We start from the raw sequence: 16,852 nt of genomic DNA, 5'->3' as shown, positions 1-16,852 counted from the left end.
AGAAACGCAATAAAAAAATGTTGCGGCCTACCCTCGCCGTGCACATCAAGACTCAAAAAAAGAACCTAGACGTGAGAGGGAGTGTTAGAGTGTAATGACCGACACTCTTTTTTAGAGTCTTAGTTTAAACTTTTTGGTTAAATTAGCTAGTGCAATATTCTTATACTACGTTCATTGCATGGCAGCTTGTGGCATCGAGGGACGGCAGCAAGAGTGCGCGGTGGGATGGTTGCGGCGGCCGGCGTGCAAGGCGGCGCTCTGCTGCGTTGGCGTGGATAGCAGTGGAGAACAACACTGGGCCTTTTTGTGGGTGGAACGATATTGGGCTGGGCTAGGAGACCAACCATCAACGGGCCACGACCCACTTATACCCAGTGGCAAGTCCGGCCTAGTTTGGTACAAAGCGATGGGGAGATAGAGAAATGATGACTCGCTCTAAAGAAGAAAAATGTGTAGAAGGAACTGGCTAAAGAGATATGCCACACGAGTTGAAACTTGATATAATTTATGATTGAAAATTTTACTAACTTGATCACGAGATATACTCGACTCGAGGATTTATCATAGCTTTGGCATGTCCATATGTCTCTACATAGGGGTCGACGTTTCAGCAGTTAGCTCGCCAATCCCTCCAGTATTTGATGTGATTGTCCAAAAATGCGCTACACTAACCCATACACACACACCTTGCCTTAGAAGGCTGGGACATGGCGAGCTAACATTTTCATATAGTTAATTTATTTGTATTGTATAATGGACATCATTATACGCCCTACACCACTCATACCAGTTCTCCCGTTGCCGCAGCCGGAGAATAAGTGGTGGGAGTTGGAGCTGGAGATGTAGGCGGCGAACCGCATCGCCAACGACCTTGAGGATGCGCCAGGGCAACATCTGGTGATGCACCGGTCGATTAACAAAGACATGTCGGCGGCGATGCAACGGCAGGCGGTGTGGTGGTCGGCGTTCGACAACAACAATGTCGTCAACCTGGACGTCCCTGCATCGGCACCGGCGAGGACGGTAAAAACGGAGGACACCGAAGGCAGTAACAACTTTGAATTTGGCTCTTCCTCTGAAGGCAACGACAGTGACAACACCAACAACCTAGATTTCAGCTTGTTCGACCGCCGTCATTAAATTAGGATTTTATGTTCTATAGTTTAAATTTGTTAAACTTTGTACAAATCCTAATGAAATTCGCTGGATTTCAAATTTTAGATTGTTTTAGTTGCAGTTGGAATCGCCCGGTGTTCATAAGCTCTCTCCAAATTACACAGCAGGTGCCATAACCCCTATAGGGCGGCACCAGCCGATGCCTATTTGCAGTACGCCCTGTGAAGATGCTCTAAGAGCATCTCCAATAGGCGCACTAAAAATTGGCGCGCTAAATCTCGCTTCCGCCACGCTGTAAACGGATAGCGCGCGCTGCGCTGAAATTTGCCCCGTCGGATGCTCCATTTTTGCAGCGCGCGTTGGCACAGTAAAAAAGCTCCTTCGCCGGATGCTCCATTCTGCAGCGCGCAGCGCGGCGCAAACAACAAACGCACACAAGTATGCATCAAAGAAGATCAAACAACCATATAAATTCACAAATAAAATGTACCATATAAATACAACAAATTGTTCACAACAAATACAACAAGTACATGAAATTGTTCACACCAAGTACAACAAGTTTACGGACCAACATACAACAATACAACATAGTTTTGAGACAATACAACACATAGTTTTCAAACAAATACAACAAGTATGCAACTATTGTTGTCCATGCCAATTCCATCATTCTTTCATGAGATCTTTTGGGGCTCATCATGTGTGTCGTTGGAGCGAATGACATGGTACGAAGCAATGAACCGGGCAATCCTATGTGCGGACCTCCTCACTTGCACGGAAACCCCCATCAACTCGTAGTGGCTATGATCCACATCTTTACCACGATCATCCTCTATAATCATGTTATGTTGATGACACAAGAGGTCATGATATACAAAGGAATTCACAATTGCAAAGACAAAGCGCTTCACACACAAGATAGAAGTGCTCTCTCCCATGGCCAAATGATCATCAACTAGATCCGTCGGTATACCATATGCCAACATACGCAAGGCGGTGGTCACCTTTTGATATGTGCTATGACCAAGTTCTCCGGCGGTATTTCTCCTTTGCTCAAAGAACCGATCATACTTGGTCACCTCCGTTGCGATGTGCTTGAACAAGTTGATGCTCATCCGAAAACGCCGCTGAAAATAGCTTTCGGGAAATATCGAATTCTCATTGAAATACGACCGCATCAACTTCTCATGCCCTTCAATTCTTTCTCTCCACAACTTCTGTCTACCGAACACCGATCCACCAATTTTTGGCTTCTTAACGGGGCGGTATGCTAATAGTAGCGATATGTTCTCCCCTTCCTCTTGGTCGTACTCGTCATCCCATGAATCGTATGATACGCTCTACAAACATACATATGAAATTGCATAATTACAACAAACTATAGTAGCTAATCGGCGAGCAAAATCATGGCGGCCGGCGGCACGGCGGAGGCGCATACCTTGCGAGCAAATCGGCGAGCATCTTGGGTGCGCCATGTCGCTAGCAAACTCGAAGACGACGACATGGCGACGGCGCGCGGCGCGGGGTATGTAGAGGAGAAGGCGCGGGCGAGGAGGGGAGAAGCGCCGGCTTGTCCCAGTCAGTGGTGACAGCGCCCGATCGCTACAGCGCGGCGGAACGACCGCTACTGCCGGACGAGGCGCGGGTGAGGTGGATTTACGGCGCGGCGGCGAGCAACAGAGGGGCCGTCGGTGGAATTGACCGGAGGTGGCGGGTTTTCGCGGCGGCGGCGCGGTGGGAAATGGAGGGCGTGTGTGGGGGGGGATTTCCAACCGTTGGGTATTCGCGCGTGCGCCGAGCGATGTCGCGCGCTGTAGCCGACACGTCACATTTCTCGGGATTGTGCAAAACGCCGCGCGCTCTAAATTTTTTCAGCGCCGTGACAGTTTGCCGCGCGTGCTGGAGAAGCGATTCCGCCTCCATACGTTGCAAATCGACGGTTAATATGGTTAATATGGCGCGCGGGCTATATAGCGCGCCTGTTGGCCAACGCTCTAAGTACCGAGGGCTGCTCCGGTGCTCCCCCCTAAATAAGTTGGAGGGTTATACTTAGGGTTTTTTTTTCTGTGTTGGGTCTGCCAAAACCAGTATCTAGTCTATTTATACCCGTCTGTATTATAATAGATATATGTACGTCGCCTAAGAAAAAATAATGAGATCCCGTGAGCAAGATTTTTATAGGACATTTTTATTTCGGCACACGCACGTGACCGTAGATATGTACAAAAACGAGATACAACACGATGCAGACCATACGGGTCTATACAGGGCTGTACGGACGGTAGACCTACACTGAAATTACGATCGTGCCCCCACTTATGAACAGGTATGAAAAGATCTCCACCGTTGTTGTGGTTAACGCACCCCGAATTTTGTCAAGGGAAGGAGCACCGGAGCAGAAGTGCTAAGTACCAGGTTCTGTTCCTGTAATAAATCAGAGAGAGGATAGCGTCGTGATAGGTACACCGACTTTTCTCCGGAAAAAGTACTCCCAAAGGCTAAAAAAGATCGTCGTGCTACGTCGCCAAGTGTCTATCGCCCAGCTGCCCCTGGCAGTGGTAGCCACTCACGACACCTTCCACGCACCACACCGTATTATACAAATCAATCAATTCCCAGGTACCGACGTGTCTGCTGAGTGCTGACTTCTCTTGACGGTCGACGAAACAGCCGATGACGAGCCCCTCGCCTCGGTGGCCGATCGAGCAGTACGCGTGCCCCTTGCCGGGAAGCGACGCCTGGCCGACGCGCCGCTCGACGCGCTGCACGGCGGAGGCTTTACTTCTTTGTCCGCAATGATGCCGATTGTCGGCGCTGTCCGCAGCGCGTCGCTCGCCGGTATTAATACCCCATAGCCCACTCATCCAAGTGCATATTCCTCCACCACCACTCGCCACAGCCACTCGACAGCTCAAAGATTCGCTACCAGCAGCTGAATCAGTAGCCATCCATGTCGACCACCGACGGCCAGAAGCAGATGCAGAAGCCGCAGGCGCCACCGGCGGCGCTGTCCGCGGCCGGGCACGACGACGCGGAGACCAAGAAGCTCTTCTCCCGCTTCGACGCGGACGGCGACGGCCGGATCTCGCCGTCCGAGCTGGCCGCGGTGGCGGGCGCCATCTCGCCGCCGCCGAGCGAGTCCGCGGGGGGCCGGGAGGTGGGCGCGATGATGGACGAGCTGGACGCCGACCGCAACGGCTACGTGGACCTCGGCGAGTTCACGGCCTTCCACGCCCCCGGCGGCCGCGACCTGGACGCCGAGCTGCGCGACGCCTTCGATGTCTATGACATCAACGGGGACGGCCGCATCTCCGTCGCCGAGCTCAGCAAGGTCCTGGGCCGGATCGGCGAGGGCTGCAGCACCGAGGAGTGCGAGCGGATGATCGCCTCCGTCGGCGTCGACGGCGAGGGCTACGTCGGATTCCAGGAGTTCAAGAAGATGATGTCGCCTGACGCCGCCGGCGCACAAGCCCAACCGTTGCCTGCCGCCGGCGTCAAGGACGACAAGCCCAAGACGGAGTGATCTGCTCCTCGCCTGTGCCGATGATCACGGTGCCAAATGGAGGTGTATGCCAGTGTGTATTTTGCGTATTATGTCGATGGTAGTAAGGATGAATGTACAATGTGTGTATGCACTGAGCCAGCTCCAGGCTCCAGCTCTGTTCTTCGGTAACATGTGCAAACCTAGCAAGCACCGTGACGATTCCCCGTGCGGTTTGGTTGTAATTTGTAATCTAGTTTCAAAATGGGAATAAGGATGAATGTACAATCTGTAACGTATGCACTGATTGAGCTCGAGAATCGGTTGTAGCTTTTTAACTAAGAAAATAATCGGTTGTTTCTCTGTTTCCCAGCTACCAGATCGACTTGCGGGAGCGCCAGTAATCCTCCAAGCCATAACAAATTGCGATGCTCGCTACAATTCCCTCTTCACGTTGCACTTCTTCTCCCTCTCCGCCCGGCAGCGAGTTTTGTTCCGTCGCCGCTCCACATTTGGAGGGAAAACGAAATTAATGCAGGGAACTACCAGTTGTGTCGCCGACAACGCGGGCCCGCTCGACGTTTCGCGCGTTTTTGTTTCGTCCGGAGTCCCCGGCCGGGCCTCGGGAACCCGGGGATGGCCTGGGCTCCCGGACGGATAAAAGGCCTAATCCGGACAAAAACGAGGAGCCGGGGACGCGACTGGACCGTTTTCTTCTATTCGGATGAAAAAAAATCGTCCTAGGAACCTCGTCGGGGAGATGGCTGGAGTTGCTCTTACAGTTGCATCTCTGCTGCTCTGTTTTTTTTTTGGGCAGTCAGTTAGGCACTAGGGAGAGTCAGAGAAGTGTTGAGTGAGGCTGCCAAGTAGTAGTATCGTACGCTTATCGGATGGGATTTATCGTATGTATAGCACCGCTCTTCCATTTTAGTTTGCTGTGGCTGAGTGCTTGGAAATTTAACTATATTCGCAAATTTTCTTCGAGATTGCTGCAGGAACTTTTGTTGTGAGTAGACGATCGTGCGCACTCCGTGTTCATTTGTCTATCCACGAGCTGGCACCATAGCCACTCACACGACCACCACCAGGAATCACCACCACACTAAATTCTCGACACTGACGTCCACGTGGCCGGTGATTCACGCGGCTAACTTCTCTCGACCCCAGACGAATCTGCCGGCGAGGAGGGAGGGAAAATCGCATATTTTTAAAATCAGCCGTACGCGTGGGTCTTCCCGGAAGCGACGCCTGGCCGATGCGCCGCTCCAGGCAACCGGAAGAACGCGCTGCACGGCGACCTCTCTATCGGGAATGATGGCCATGGTCGGCGCGTGCTCGCCGGTATTAATACCCCACAGCATGCTCGCTACAATTCCGCAATCCACAGCATGCTCCTCCTCTTCTTCCACCACCATGCCGCCGAAGAAGCTCGCCGCCGATGGCGCGCCGAAGGCGAGGAAGCCGCGGGCGCCGAAATAGAGGCGGCCGGGCATCTCAAACGCGGAGTGGGCGGCGGATGTGGAGCGGCGACGGAACGAAACTCGCGGCCGGGCGGAGAGGGAGAAGAAGTGCAACGTGAAGAGGGTGGTGGCGGCTGATCTCCATCAACTTCGGCCGCCCGTGCATCGCCCAATTCCCCGGGCCATGGCCTGTTGAATATATAAGCAAATATCCATATGAAATAATCCGTACAGGTAATTGATAAATCATGACTACGAAAATAACAAGTAAACTAATCATGCAGACTAGTAAAGTAGATGAACAGATCACATCTAAATAAGACAAACCGATCGCATCAACAATAGAAACTAGAAGAAGAAACTCTAATAGAGACGACGTCGTGATGCCAGTAGTCGCGCCAGAGCGCTCCCCAAAAACCTGATTGTCCCTCACCCGTACAGGTTCACGAGAGGCAGGGTTCCGGAGGCCTACTGTCCCGGCAGTAGATGCACGCCGACAGACGGGATGAGGAAGACGAAGGCGGCGGCGCAATGAACTGGAAACAGGTAGTCGCATGTGCGTCTAGTCCAGACTAGGGTTGGAGTCCGCGCTTATATAGTGCGGTTCGGGAAGGTCGTGGGACGCAGCCCACGTCCGAGTCGGCACAGCCACGATCCAGAAAAACCGGAAGGCAAAACGGCTAAGTAACGCGTCCGTTAATGACTCGAAATTGATTACACAATTAATTTCCCAAACAGCAAAAAGATAAGCTCGGCTCGGCGAGATTCCCGCAACCCGCGGCGCGTCTTGACGTGTCGAGGCGAGGCGGGCGGCGGAGGAGGAGGAGTGCGCGAGGGCTCTCTCTCTTCTCACTCACTTACTAGGACTAGAACAGCCCACCTTATATAGCACTCCAACTCTCTCCCAACTAGCAATGTGGGACTAAACTTTAGCTCCCACTAGTGCTGCCACTGATTATTGGAGTGGGCCATGTGAGTTTCAGAATTTTATAATGGGCCATGGGCCAAAGGCCAAATGGCCCAAATTCCAGCAATCCCCCACAAACTCTCATTGGCACATCGCAACAATAAGTTTCCAGAACATTGTTTTATATACCGGTATGTCGTGGAGACTGTTAAGTTGAACTTCCACTTAAAGCTTCATATTACACTAGATTGCAACTTTGATAGTGGACTATGCCTTGAACTACAAGTTTTCTGCGCACTAGCTTCATACAAAGCCTAGACCGATACTAGGCTGCCGCGAGACTTCCTCGCGGTTTGGAGCTTATACGTCATACTCCAGGGCCTTTCATGAGTTTACTAGAGAGCACCCAACTCTCATAGATCGCGACGTTTAACAATCAGACTCATATAGGTGTGTTCTTCAAAAGATGTTCTGCAGGACAACATCTTTGCTAAAATAAGCCACTTAGAACACATTAAGATAATTATCAACCTGCCATGCAGATTAGGAGAGTATTGCATCTAACGGAGTGGTAAAATTGCTATAGGGATATATACTCTCCTCCCAGCTAACCAATAGCTTGTCTCCCGGCTCTAATTCACGGGATCTCCGATCACATAGAGTGGGTTACCACCGTGGGCAGCTCATACTGTGGGTCTCATACCCATCTCCCTCGATGCATTTTCTACCACATTTCGTGATAGTCCCTTTGTGAAGGGGTCTGCCAGGTTTCTAGACGTGTGGGCCCCCTGTGCCGCCTCTTGACTTGCCCTTCCGCCTACTTAAAGCCTCCGTGACGAAACCCCCAGTACCGAGAGCCACGATATGGAAAACCTTCCAGAGACGCCGTCGCCGCCGATCCCATCTCGGGGGATCCAGGAGATCGCCTCCGGCACCCTGCCGGAGAGGGGAATCATCTCCCGGAGGACTCTACGCCGCCATGGTCGCCTCCGGTGTGATGTGTGAGTAGTCTACCCCTGGACTATGGGTCCATAGCAGTAGCTAGATGGTTGTCTTCTCCCCATTGTGCTATCATTGTCGGATCTTGTGAGCTGCCTAACATGATCAAGATCATCTATACTGTAATTCTATATGTTGCGTTTGTTGGGATCCGATGAATAGAGAATACTTGTTATGTTGATTATCAAAGTTATGCTTATGTGTTGTTTATGATCTTGCATGCTCTCCGTTACTAGTAGATGCTATGGCCAAGTAGATGCTTGTAACTCCAAGAGGGAGTACTTATGCTCGATAGTGGGTTCATGCGCATTGACACCGGGACGGTGACGAGAAAGTTCTAAGGTTGTGTTGTCTTTGTTGCCACTAGGGATAAAACATTGATGCTATGTCTAAGGATGTAGTTGTTGATTACATTACGCACCATACTTAATGCAATTGTCTATTGCTTGCAACTTAATGCTTTGGAGGGGTTCGGATGATAACTCTGAAGGTGGACTTTTTAGGCATAGATGCGGTTGGATGGCGGTCTATGTACTTTGTCGTAATCCCCAATTAAATCTCACTATACTCATCATGATATGTATGTGCATTGTCATGCTCTCTTTATTTGTCAATTGCCCAACTGTAATTTGTTCACCCAACATGCTTGTTCGTCTTATGGGAGAGACACCTCTAGTGAGCTGTGGACCCCGGTCCAATTCTCTTTACTTGAAATACAAATCTCTTGCAATACTTGTTTCTATGTTTTCTCTGCAAACAATCATCTTCCACACAATACGGTTAATCCTTTGTTACAGCAAGCCGGTGAGATTGACAACCTCACTTGTTTCGTTGGGGCAAAGTACTTTGGTTGTGTTGTGCGGGTTCCACGTTGGCGCCGGAATCCCTGGTGTTGCGCCGCACTACATCTCGCCGCCATCAACCTTCAACGTGCTTCTTGACTCCTGCTGGTCCGATTAAACCTTGGTTTCTTACTGAGGGAAACTTGCCGCTGTGCGCATCACACCTTCCTCTTGGGGTTCCCAACGGACGCGTGTCGAACGAAAAGACAATACGTCAACCACGCGCATCACCGTCCCAATTCCTCAGCGCATCAAATGGCGGAATCATCCAACGCCAACGCCATGGTCTCCGGTCTGAAGGTAATCCTCAACCGCCTCCTCGCCATTCGAATCAATGTTAGGAGTAAACAGCAAACACCTGAATTAATGTCCTATTCCGTTATCAATTTTAGGTTTCGGACATCCTGCTGCCGCACCCTTCTCTCCCAAACTCTATGTGTCTTGGCCCCCGTTCTTCCGAGAGTCCCGCTCACCTAATCTCTTGTGAGGCCAATAGAATCCCCTTCGTGAATCAGAATTTAGATCTGACTTCCTGGGCCGACTGCCTGCGAGCCTGGCCTAATCCTCCCGAAGGTTGGGTGGCATGGTACAGTAGAGTGTCTAAAACACACTATGCTACCTGGGACGCGATAGGGATAGCCGATGCCTTATCATTGTCACTATCTCCTCTTGAAAAGAATGAGAACATCCTGAAAACCATCGGCTACTTTTGGTCTGATGCACTGAATTGCTTCATGTTCGGCCATGGCCCCATGACGCCAACTCTGCTGGACGTGGCCATGATCACGAGCTCTGGACATTGCATCCCCAAGCCCCTCTGCCTTTAAATTGCCAAAGGTCCCTTTCACCCTTTCCTCTAAAACAGAGTGTACAAGCTGGGGCGCCTACCTCAGGCGTTATATGAAAACCAAAGGCCATGTGACAGAAAGAGAGCACACGGCCTTCTTGAACTTCTGGCTGGAGCACTTCATATTTTGTGGTCCTTCACTTGCCCCAACCAAGAATTACCTTTCCCTGGCCTACGAGCTCGCCAAAGGTACTCACCTTGGCCTCAGAAAACTGCTCCTTTGAGAGGTCTATCGATCTCTTCAACTGATGTCCGTCAAACTGTTCTCCCAAAAGACAGTTAAAACAGGAGGCCCCTGGTGGTTTATTCAGTTATGGGCTCAGCTGTACTTTCAAAACCAGATCCCAAACTTCCCCCCTTTGGCCACCTGCACCTTCCCAGATGCAAATGGGAAGGATATCCGATGCACTAGCTATGGTCAAGCTCTGTATAGTCTCCCAAGCAGCAGGTTGATCCCCAAGGAAGCAGCAGAGTGGTTTAAGATTTTCTTCCAAGGCCTGGACAACCCCCTGTTCTTTCCCTATACTTGAATCGGAAAACTTTGAGAATCCGAGTCTCCTTCCGATTAGACGAGCCTTGCCGAAGACGCTAGCACCCGGCACTTGTACTCTATCATGATCCGTCCTTGCTTTCTCCCAGTTGGTATGAGTACCTCAAACAGGATCATCAAGCCTGGTTATGAGTCTTACCAACCGGTGGTAGTAGCCCGGTAGCTTGGTCTTGGGCAAGTGCCTCCACACTTCTTTCTCCACCACCTGAAAGCAAGCAGAGCTGAACTGCCTGACATTCTCACTGGCCAAAGGTGCTATACCTTCTTTGACGCTCTGGCCATTCCAAGTCCTCATAACCTCTGTTTCACCACCACTACCGATGGTTTCGAGACTTGGTGGTCCATGTGGAAGACCCACGCCTTCAGAAGAGCTCTAGGACCATTGCTGAAGCAACTTGATGCCGACTACGACGCTCCTGCACACCAGGTACCATTCCACATAAATTACTCGCAAAGGCTCGTGGTGATTGCCCGTAACCTGACTCTATTTCTTGGCAGCAACAGGATGGTCCAGAGCCCACGCAAGCCGATGGCTCCCCCTTCAAGTTCCTTCCACCAGCCTCGGTGGTTCTTTTCTGCCAGAGCTCGCCCCCCTTGAAGAAGGTCATAATGCAGAGCCAGCCGATTTCACCGAAATCGGCTCCCAAAGATAAAGCATCTTCGGGGCCTGTTGCCCCCCGAGCCTCAATCCAGGTGAGGAAGGTGGTGAGGAAAGTAGCTGCCAGAAAGACCCCGAAGCGCAAAGCTCCTGTCCAAGCAAGCTTGCATGTAAGCTGACTCGTGCCTCGATCAAATTCTTTTGCTTTCCCAGTCTTCCCAGTCTTTTGTAACATGGTTGTACCTCTTCTTACAGACTTCCACTGAAGAGAACTCCAGCGAGGAAGCACAGTCCAGCCCAAGGGACTCCACCCCGGGCGATTCTGGGAGATCCACCACACAGAGCCAGACGGACTCGCCAGCGTCGGCTTCTAGGAAAAGGTCGACTCCCGAGCCTGCTGACCTTCAAGCTCCGATCAAAACAGGGTCACGCGTGAAGCGTCGATGCGTCAAAAGGGCTCGCAAAGACCCACGAGTTTCCTCGCCGAGCCAGGAGGTTTCAAATGTAATTACTTCAACAGCTCATATTCCATTCCATCCCGTTGCTACTTGGATCGGCTCACCATTTCTTTTGCAGACTAATGGGACCTCTAGCGGGGACGTTGAAGAGGTACCGATGCCATCCGCCACGCTAGGCCTAACCACCTCGACGAGCGTGGCTGACCAAGTGGCTAACCTGGCCCAGTCCACCGAAAAGCCGATTGTCACAACATCGGCTGCTCTTCCTTCTTTGGGAGAGGTACGCTCCACTCTCTCGGGCCTACCCTTTTTCTTTGTTGTATGCTCATACTGCTCTTGTTCGTCTGTCAGGGTTGTGATCTTTCAAGCTTGCTGACGTTCGATCCCGACTCCATCGAGCCAGCTACTTCCAAAGCAGGTGAAGAGCCAAGCCCTAGCGCGGTCCATGGTCCGCTCCAGCGTCCCAAGGTTCTGCTCTCCTCCTCGGTCGAAACCCTGGTCGAAAACCCCGAGGCAGTCAAAGGCATCCTCGAAGACATCCAGCCCCATCTCCCGGTGACGCTGCAGGTTAAGCTTTGGCCGGCTGTGACTTTGTCGGTCTTCGAGGTCAAGGGTGCGGTCGGCTCGTCAAAGAATTATTCTTCGCCGCGCCCGGCTTCCGTTGAGAGCCGATATTGCAGACAAGTGTCAACGGCTCAACGAGAAGAAGGTCGCTTTAGACGCCAAAACCGACACTTCTACCAATAGTGCCGAACTCGAGATCCTGCGCAAGGAACTAGAGGACCTTGAAAAGAGGGTCAGGGAGACCAAGCAACTTATCCAAGACAAGGAAACCCTCATTGCTCGCTCTCAAGAGGAAGCAAAAAGCCTCACAGCCGATATGGCTGAAATTCGTGCCCTGAGCAGTCAGCTGGTGACGGGCAGAGACGAGGACGACGAGGCTGAGATCGCCGAGGTGGATCGAATCCGTGCCGACGCCCTTCACGCCCTCAACGCTTTTCTTCAGTAGAGCCTCTCTATGTAAACTGATAAATGTTTTGTCTGAAGTCGGCTGTGCATCGGCTTTTCACATGTACTGATTTTTATATTTTTTTTTACTGGCCGATTTTTTTATCGGCCCCTCTATCGGCCCCCAATATTTCACTGCACATGTATCGCACATGTTCATCTGATTAGGTGCCCCCCCGAGCCGAATCTGCCAGGTAACTGCGGATCTCGGCTCTGTAGTTAGCCAAGGTACTGTATGTGAACGTCGGCTCCGTCAGGACCAATGTTGGCTTCTTCCAGCTCATCAGCCGACGTAAAAACGTTGCCCATTAGATCGACGTTGAACATAGGCGGAACGTATGGTGAAGATAATTTTGGCCGATTGCTGGGATCGGCCTCCATGTCGATTGAATCGCTCAATGAAGGTTTTGCAACATTTGTCCATAGATTTTTGGGAAGTATTGGAGCCGATCGCGTGGAACGGCTTCTTTTTTGTCGTTGCCATGAGAGCAGCTGCCCTCGCCTCTGTCCTTACCAGAGTGGTGCCCAGGTCCTACCATGTTGATGTTGAACGAGAATCCTGGCTGGCACCCTCCAGGGTAAGTGCACTCCACCATGTTAACGGCGGGGAAGGGGTGTGTGTCGACCTTCATGGCGTACGGCTGAAAATTAGACGCCCTTGTTCTATCGCCATTTGGACCTGCCGACGCCACACCCTGCAGTCGTTGGTGGCGTGGGTGAACGTGTTATGCCACTTGCGGTATGGCTTTCCGTTCAGCTCTGCGCCGTGGGGATCTTGTGGCCTTCGGGTACCTTTAGGCTGTTTCTCCTTAAGTAAGAGGTCGAAAATTTGCTCAGCCTTGGTGACGTCGAAGTCAAACCCTCTTGGAGGACCTTGTGGCTTAACCCACTTGCAGGACACGGGGCTTGCCCCCCGAGTCCATTCAGCTACTGCTACCTCTTGATCTCCCGCAGAGCCTTCATCTTCATCCGCCTCAACCAGGACCACCGCACGTTTGAATTTATCCTGGTAAACATCTGGGTGGCGCTGCTCATATGATGACAGCTTCTGCACCATGTGCGCCAGTGAAGGGTACTCTGCTTGGGAGGCCACGTCCTTGATTGGTGATGCGAGACCCACCACCGCCAACTCGACTGCTTCTTTTTCAGTCACACGAGCCGAATAGCATCGGTTCCTAACGGTCCTGAAGCGCTGGACATATTCGACACTCGTTTCTCCGCGGTTCCGTCGTACTTGTGCTAGATCGGCAATGCCAGCCTCGGAAGCCTCCGAGTGATACCGCATGTGGAACTGCTCTTCCAACTGCTTCCAAGTCCGGATTGAGTCTGGTGGCAGCGATGTGTACCACCCAAAAGCCGATCCTTTGAGGGACTGTGCGAAGAACCTCACACGCAGCTCATCTGATGCTGAGATCGTGCCCAGCTATGCCAAATATCGGCTCACATGCTCGATGGAGCTGGAACCATCTGATCCATTAAACTTGGAGAAATCAGGGAGCCGATATTTGGGTGGTAGCGGGATCAATTCGTACTCGTTGGGGTACGGCTTGGAATAGCCGATTGTCCTCCTTTTCGGCACCATGCCGAACTGGTCTTTTAAGATGGTACTAATCTGATCCGCGGTGCTTGGCTGTAGGAATCGAACTCTGAAGATTCGCCGGAGTGGCATACTTAGCCAGCCATGCTTGCTTTTCCAGCTCCGAGCCAACTGCAAGAGCTGAGCTCTGGAGGTTTGTCGGAGTGGCATACTTAGCTAGCCACGTCTGCTTCTCAAGATCTGTTTCCGAAGTTCCTCCTGCTGTTCCAGAAGTCCCTCGCTGTTGCGGTCCGGTTTGTGAGTGCCCGATTCTTCGCGATCGCGGCACGTATGTGCACGTGTATCCGTGAGGGATCTCCTTAGGCGCCTCATGCAAGAACTGGTAGTCACTAGGGTCACCACCGATCTTGTAGACGACATATGCCGGTGAATTCGGCACTTCTGGTGCTGCCAACGCGAATGGCAGCGGTGGACGGGACCGGAGTGGCATCTCTCCTTGGTGAGTCCCTAGAGCTGGTCCCGACGGAGAGTACTGATGCCTCATGATTTCTGGATCACGCGAAGAGCGACACGCTCCAAAGTGTTCACCAGGCTCTCAGAATGGCGGTGTAGCGAATGAGCTACCATGAAGTTAATCTCCTGACGCAGAGACCTGGTGCATTCTTCTGACGGGGCGGACAGGTCCACTCCATCGAGCGCGCCTTCAGGTGAGAACCCTTTCCACCTGATGCCGTGTGAGCGGGTTCTGTGAAAAGAGCCGACGAGGTCGGCTTCGAGGATTGCTTTGACCTCGTCATACTTCTTCTTGAGCTCCTCGGTCAGATCCTCGTACGTGACTGGAGTGCCTTCCGCCATCTCAGATGTAGATGGCGATGCGGTTGATGTCGAAGATTGTCCCACCGGGCGTGCCAGAATGTGTTGCGGTCAGAAACCCACCGGCGAGCAGCGACGGGCAACACGGTAGAGCCGGGAGGCTCCCAGGACTGCGGCTGGCCCTGGTCCCTGCGAGCGACGGCCCGCAAAGACTCGGCACGCACGTCCGATGCTGGTGCAAGGGCGTGCCACCTGACCTATACCTGGTCAGGAAGGTGTTGGATCGTGCCTCGCTTAGTTTCCTGCATGGCATACACGTAAACATTAAATACGAGCCTCGATCGGCTCTCAGGTTATCCTATGAATCGGCTCAAGGAGCCGATCCACCCATGATTCGTACGAGGTGTACGATCAGATGGTGGTCCTGCTTGATCAAAATAAAGCTAAAACGACCTACTACGATTTAGGGTTTTCACCGCATAATCGGAACATCCTACTCGTGATTGAGCCTGGCGGCCACGCACGGTGATCGTAAACCGACCCTAAACAAGGCCTAAAAACCAACACGAAGTTGATCCCCGGAACATCCTGTCTAGGGCTCGCAAACTATATCCTACGCGCCACTGGATCCTTCAACCCGTTTGTAAGGCCTAACTATGCAGATATTAAACTAATCCTTGAAGAACAAGGAGCAATCATAACGGATCGGATCTACTAAGTAATGATCAAGCGGGGTGCCGCCCTTACACCTAAGATAGGTGTAAGGACGGCTAGACGTCTAAGGGTTGCATGGACGAAAGCATATGATACTATGAAACAATGCTAACCCTAACACATCTATGATAACTACGTTGCTCGCCATCAACAAGGCTTTAGCACGAGCGACGCATGAACAGCGAATAAACGATGCGATCTAGGCAGCATGATGCTTACCCGGAAGAAACCCTCGAGACAAGGGAGTTGGTGATGCGCCTAGATTGGTTTGTGGTGAACGTGATTGTTGTTTATTTCATAAACCCTATATACATATTTATAGTCCGTAGACTTTCTAACGTGGGAATAATCCCAACCGTGTACGAGCCAAACTCTATCTAACCGACATGTATCCTACTATGTTACAGGTACACGGGCAAACTAGCCCAAACTTTGTATACAAGGCCGATTCATGTATTTCTCCTATGTATATTCTTCAAGCCCATCTTCAATCGCAGCCCACCTCTGATCCGGTCAAATTCTGGTGATAACAAATACTTTGATTGATGAGAACTTTATACTGCCTAATTCCTGTTACTTATGTATCATCAGGTATAAATAGGAGATAAACATCGCACGAGGAGGAGAGGAGCAGCTGGACATGAAAATGGACGTGAAGCTGGACATGAAGATATCTCATGGACGCGCGAGGGAGGAGCGGGAGGCATGTGCTAGAGGAGACAACACAGTCCCGGCCGGTCCAGCACCCGGTCAGACCGGCCGCCACGCCGGCGTGCCCGGTCCCTGGCCCAGTCCAACCGGGCGGTACGCCGGCCGCGTCCCGGCGCCAACCGGGCGCCCTGCTGATGCCAACCGGACGGGCTACTGCGCGGCAATACCAGCCCCCGGTTGCAACCCGGTTCCTGGCCCGGTTTGAACCGGCCAACCCGGTCCCAGGCCCGGTCGACCGCCCCTCCAGACCGGCCGTGTCCGAGTCTGTCTCGATCAGATCTATTCTGGGTCGGTTATTTTCGTACTTTTTCGACCTGAGGTCGTCCCGGACGCCTATATAAGTGCCCAGGACGCCCCCAAAGCTGTTTTAGACCACATTTAAGATAAACCCTAGTTCTTAGTTGTTTGCTTTGCAAAACTATTGAATCCCTACACCATATCGCTTGATTTGGTGTAGATCTGAAAGTCTTGTGTGATCTGTTGTTCCATTGGGAATTAGTAGATTGCAACTTACTGCTTCGTGGTCGGCGGCTACATGCGCAAGTGTGTGGAGTTGCAAATATCTTGCAGGTTGAGAGCTGTTGCATTGGCGACAGGGACCAATCGAGAGATCTCGCTACGTCATACAAGTTATCATGCACTACATCATCGTGTTTCTTCGATGTGTTCATCCCGTGATCATCATCACCACCGTTGCTTACTGAGAAGATCGGGCCACCCCTTATCATTATCATAATGTTTGAATGAAATTAACATCATTAGAAAGTGTTTTTCAATACGAATTCAATGGTGCTAATTACACATCATA

The 16,852-nt window shown here is 51.6% G+C and overlaps 1 protein-coding gene across 1 annotated transcript; it reads left to right on the top strand.

The window, feature by feature from the left end:
• The first annotated feature begins 3,906 nt into the window (after window positions 1-3,906).
• Window positions 3,907-4,758, top strand: LOC124680408 (probable calcium-binding protein CML16). Its single transcript, XM_047215478.1, has one exon. It carries the CDS (start codon window positions 4,070-4,072, stop codon window positions 4,640-4,642), a length of 573 nt encoding a protein of 190 aa, XP_047071434.1. The 5' UTR covers window positions 3,907-4,069; the 3' UTR covers window positions 4,643-4,758.
• The last annotated feature ends 12,094 nt before the right edge of the window (window positions 4,759-16,852 follow it).

The sequence above is a fragment of the Lolium rigidum genome, chromosome 1 (assembly GCF_022539505.1).
Source record: "Lolium rigidum isolate FL_2022 chromosome 1, APGP_CSIRO_Lrig_0.1, whole genome shotgun sequence".
NCBI classification, from domain to species: Eukaryota; Viridiplantae; Streptophyta; class Magnoliopsida; order Poales; family Poaceae; genus Lolium; species Lolium rigidum.
Note: the sequence above shows the minus strand (reverse complement) of the source record. Positions and strands in the feature narration are given on the sequence as shown.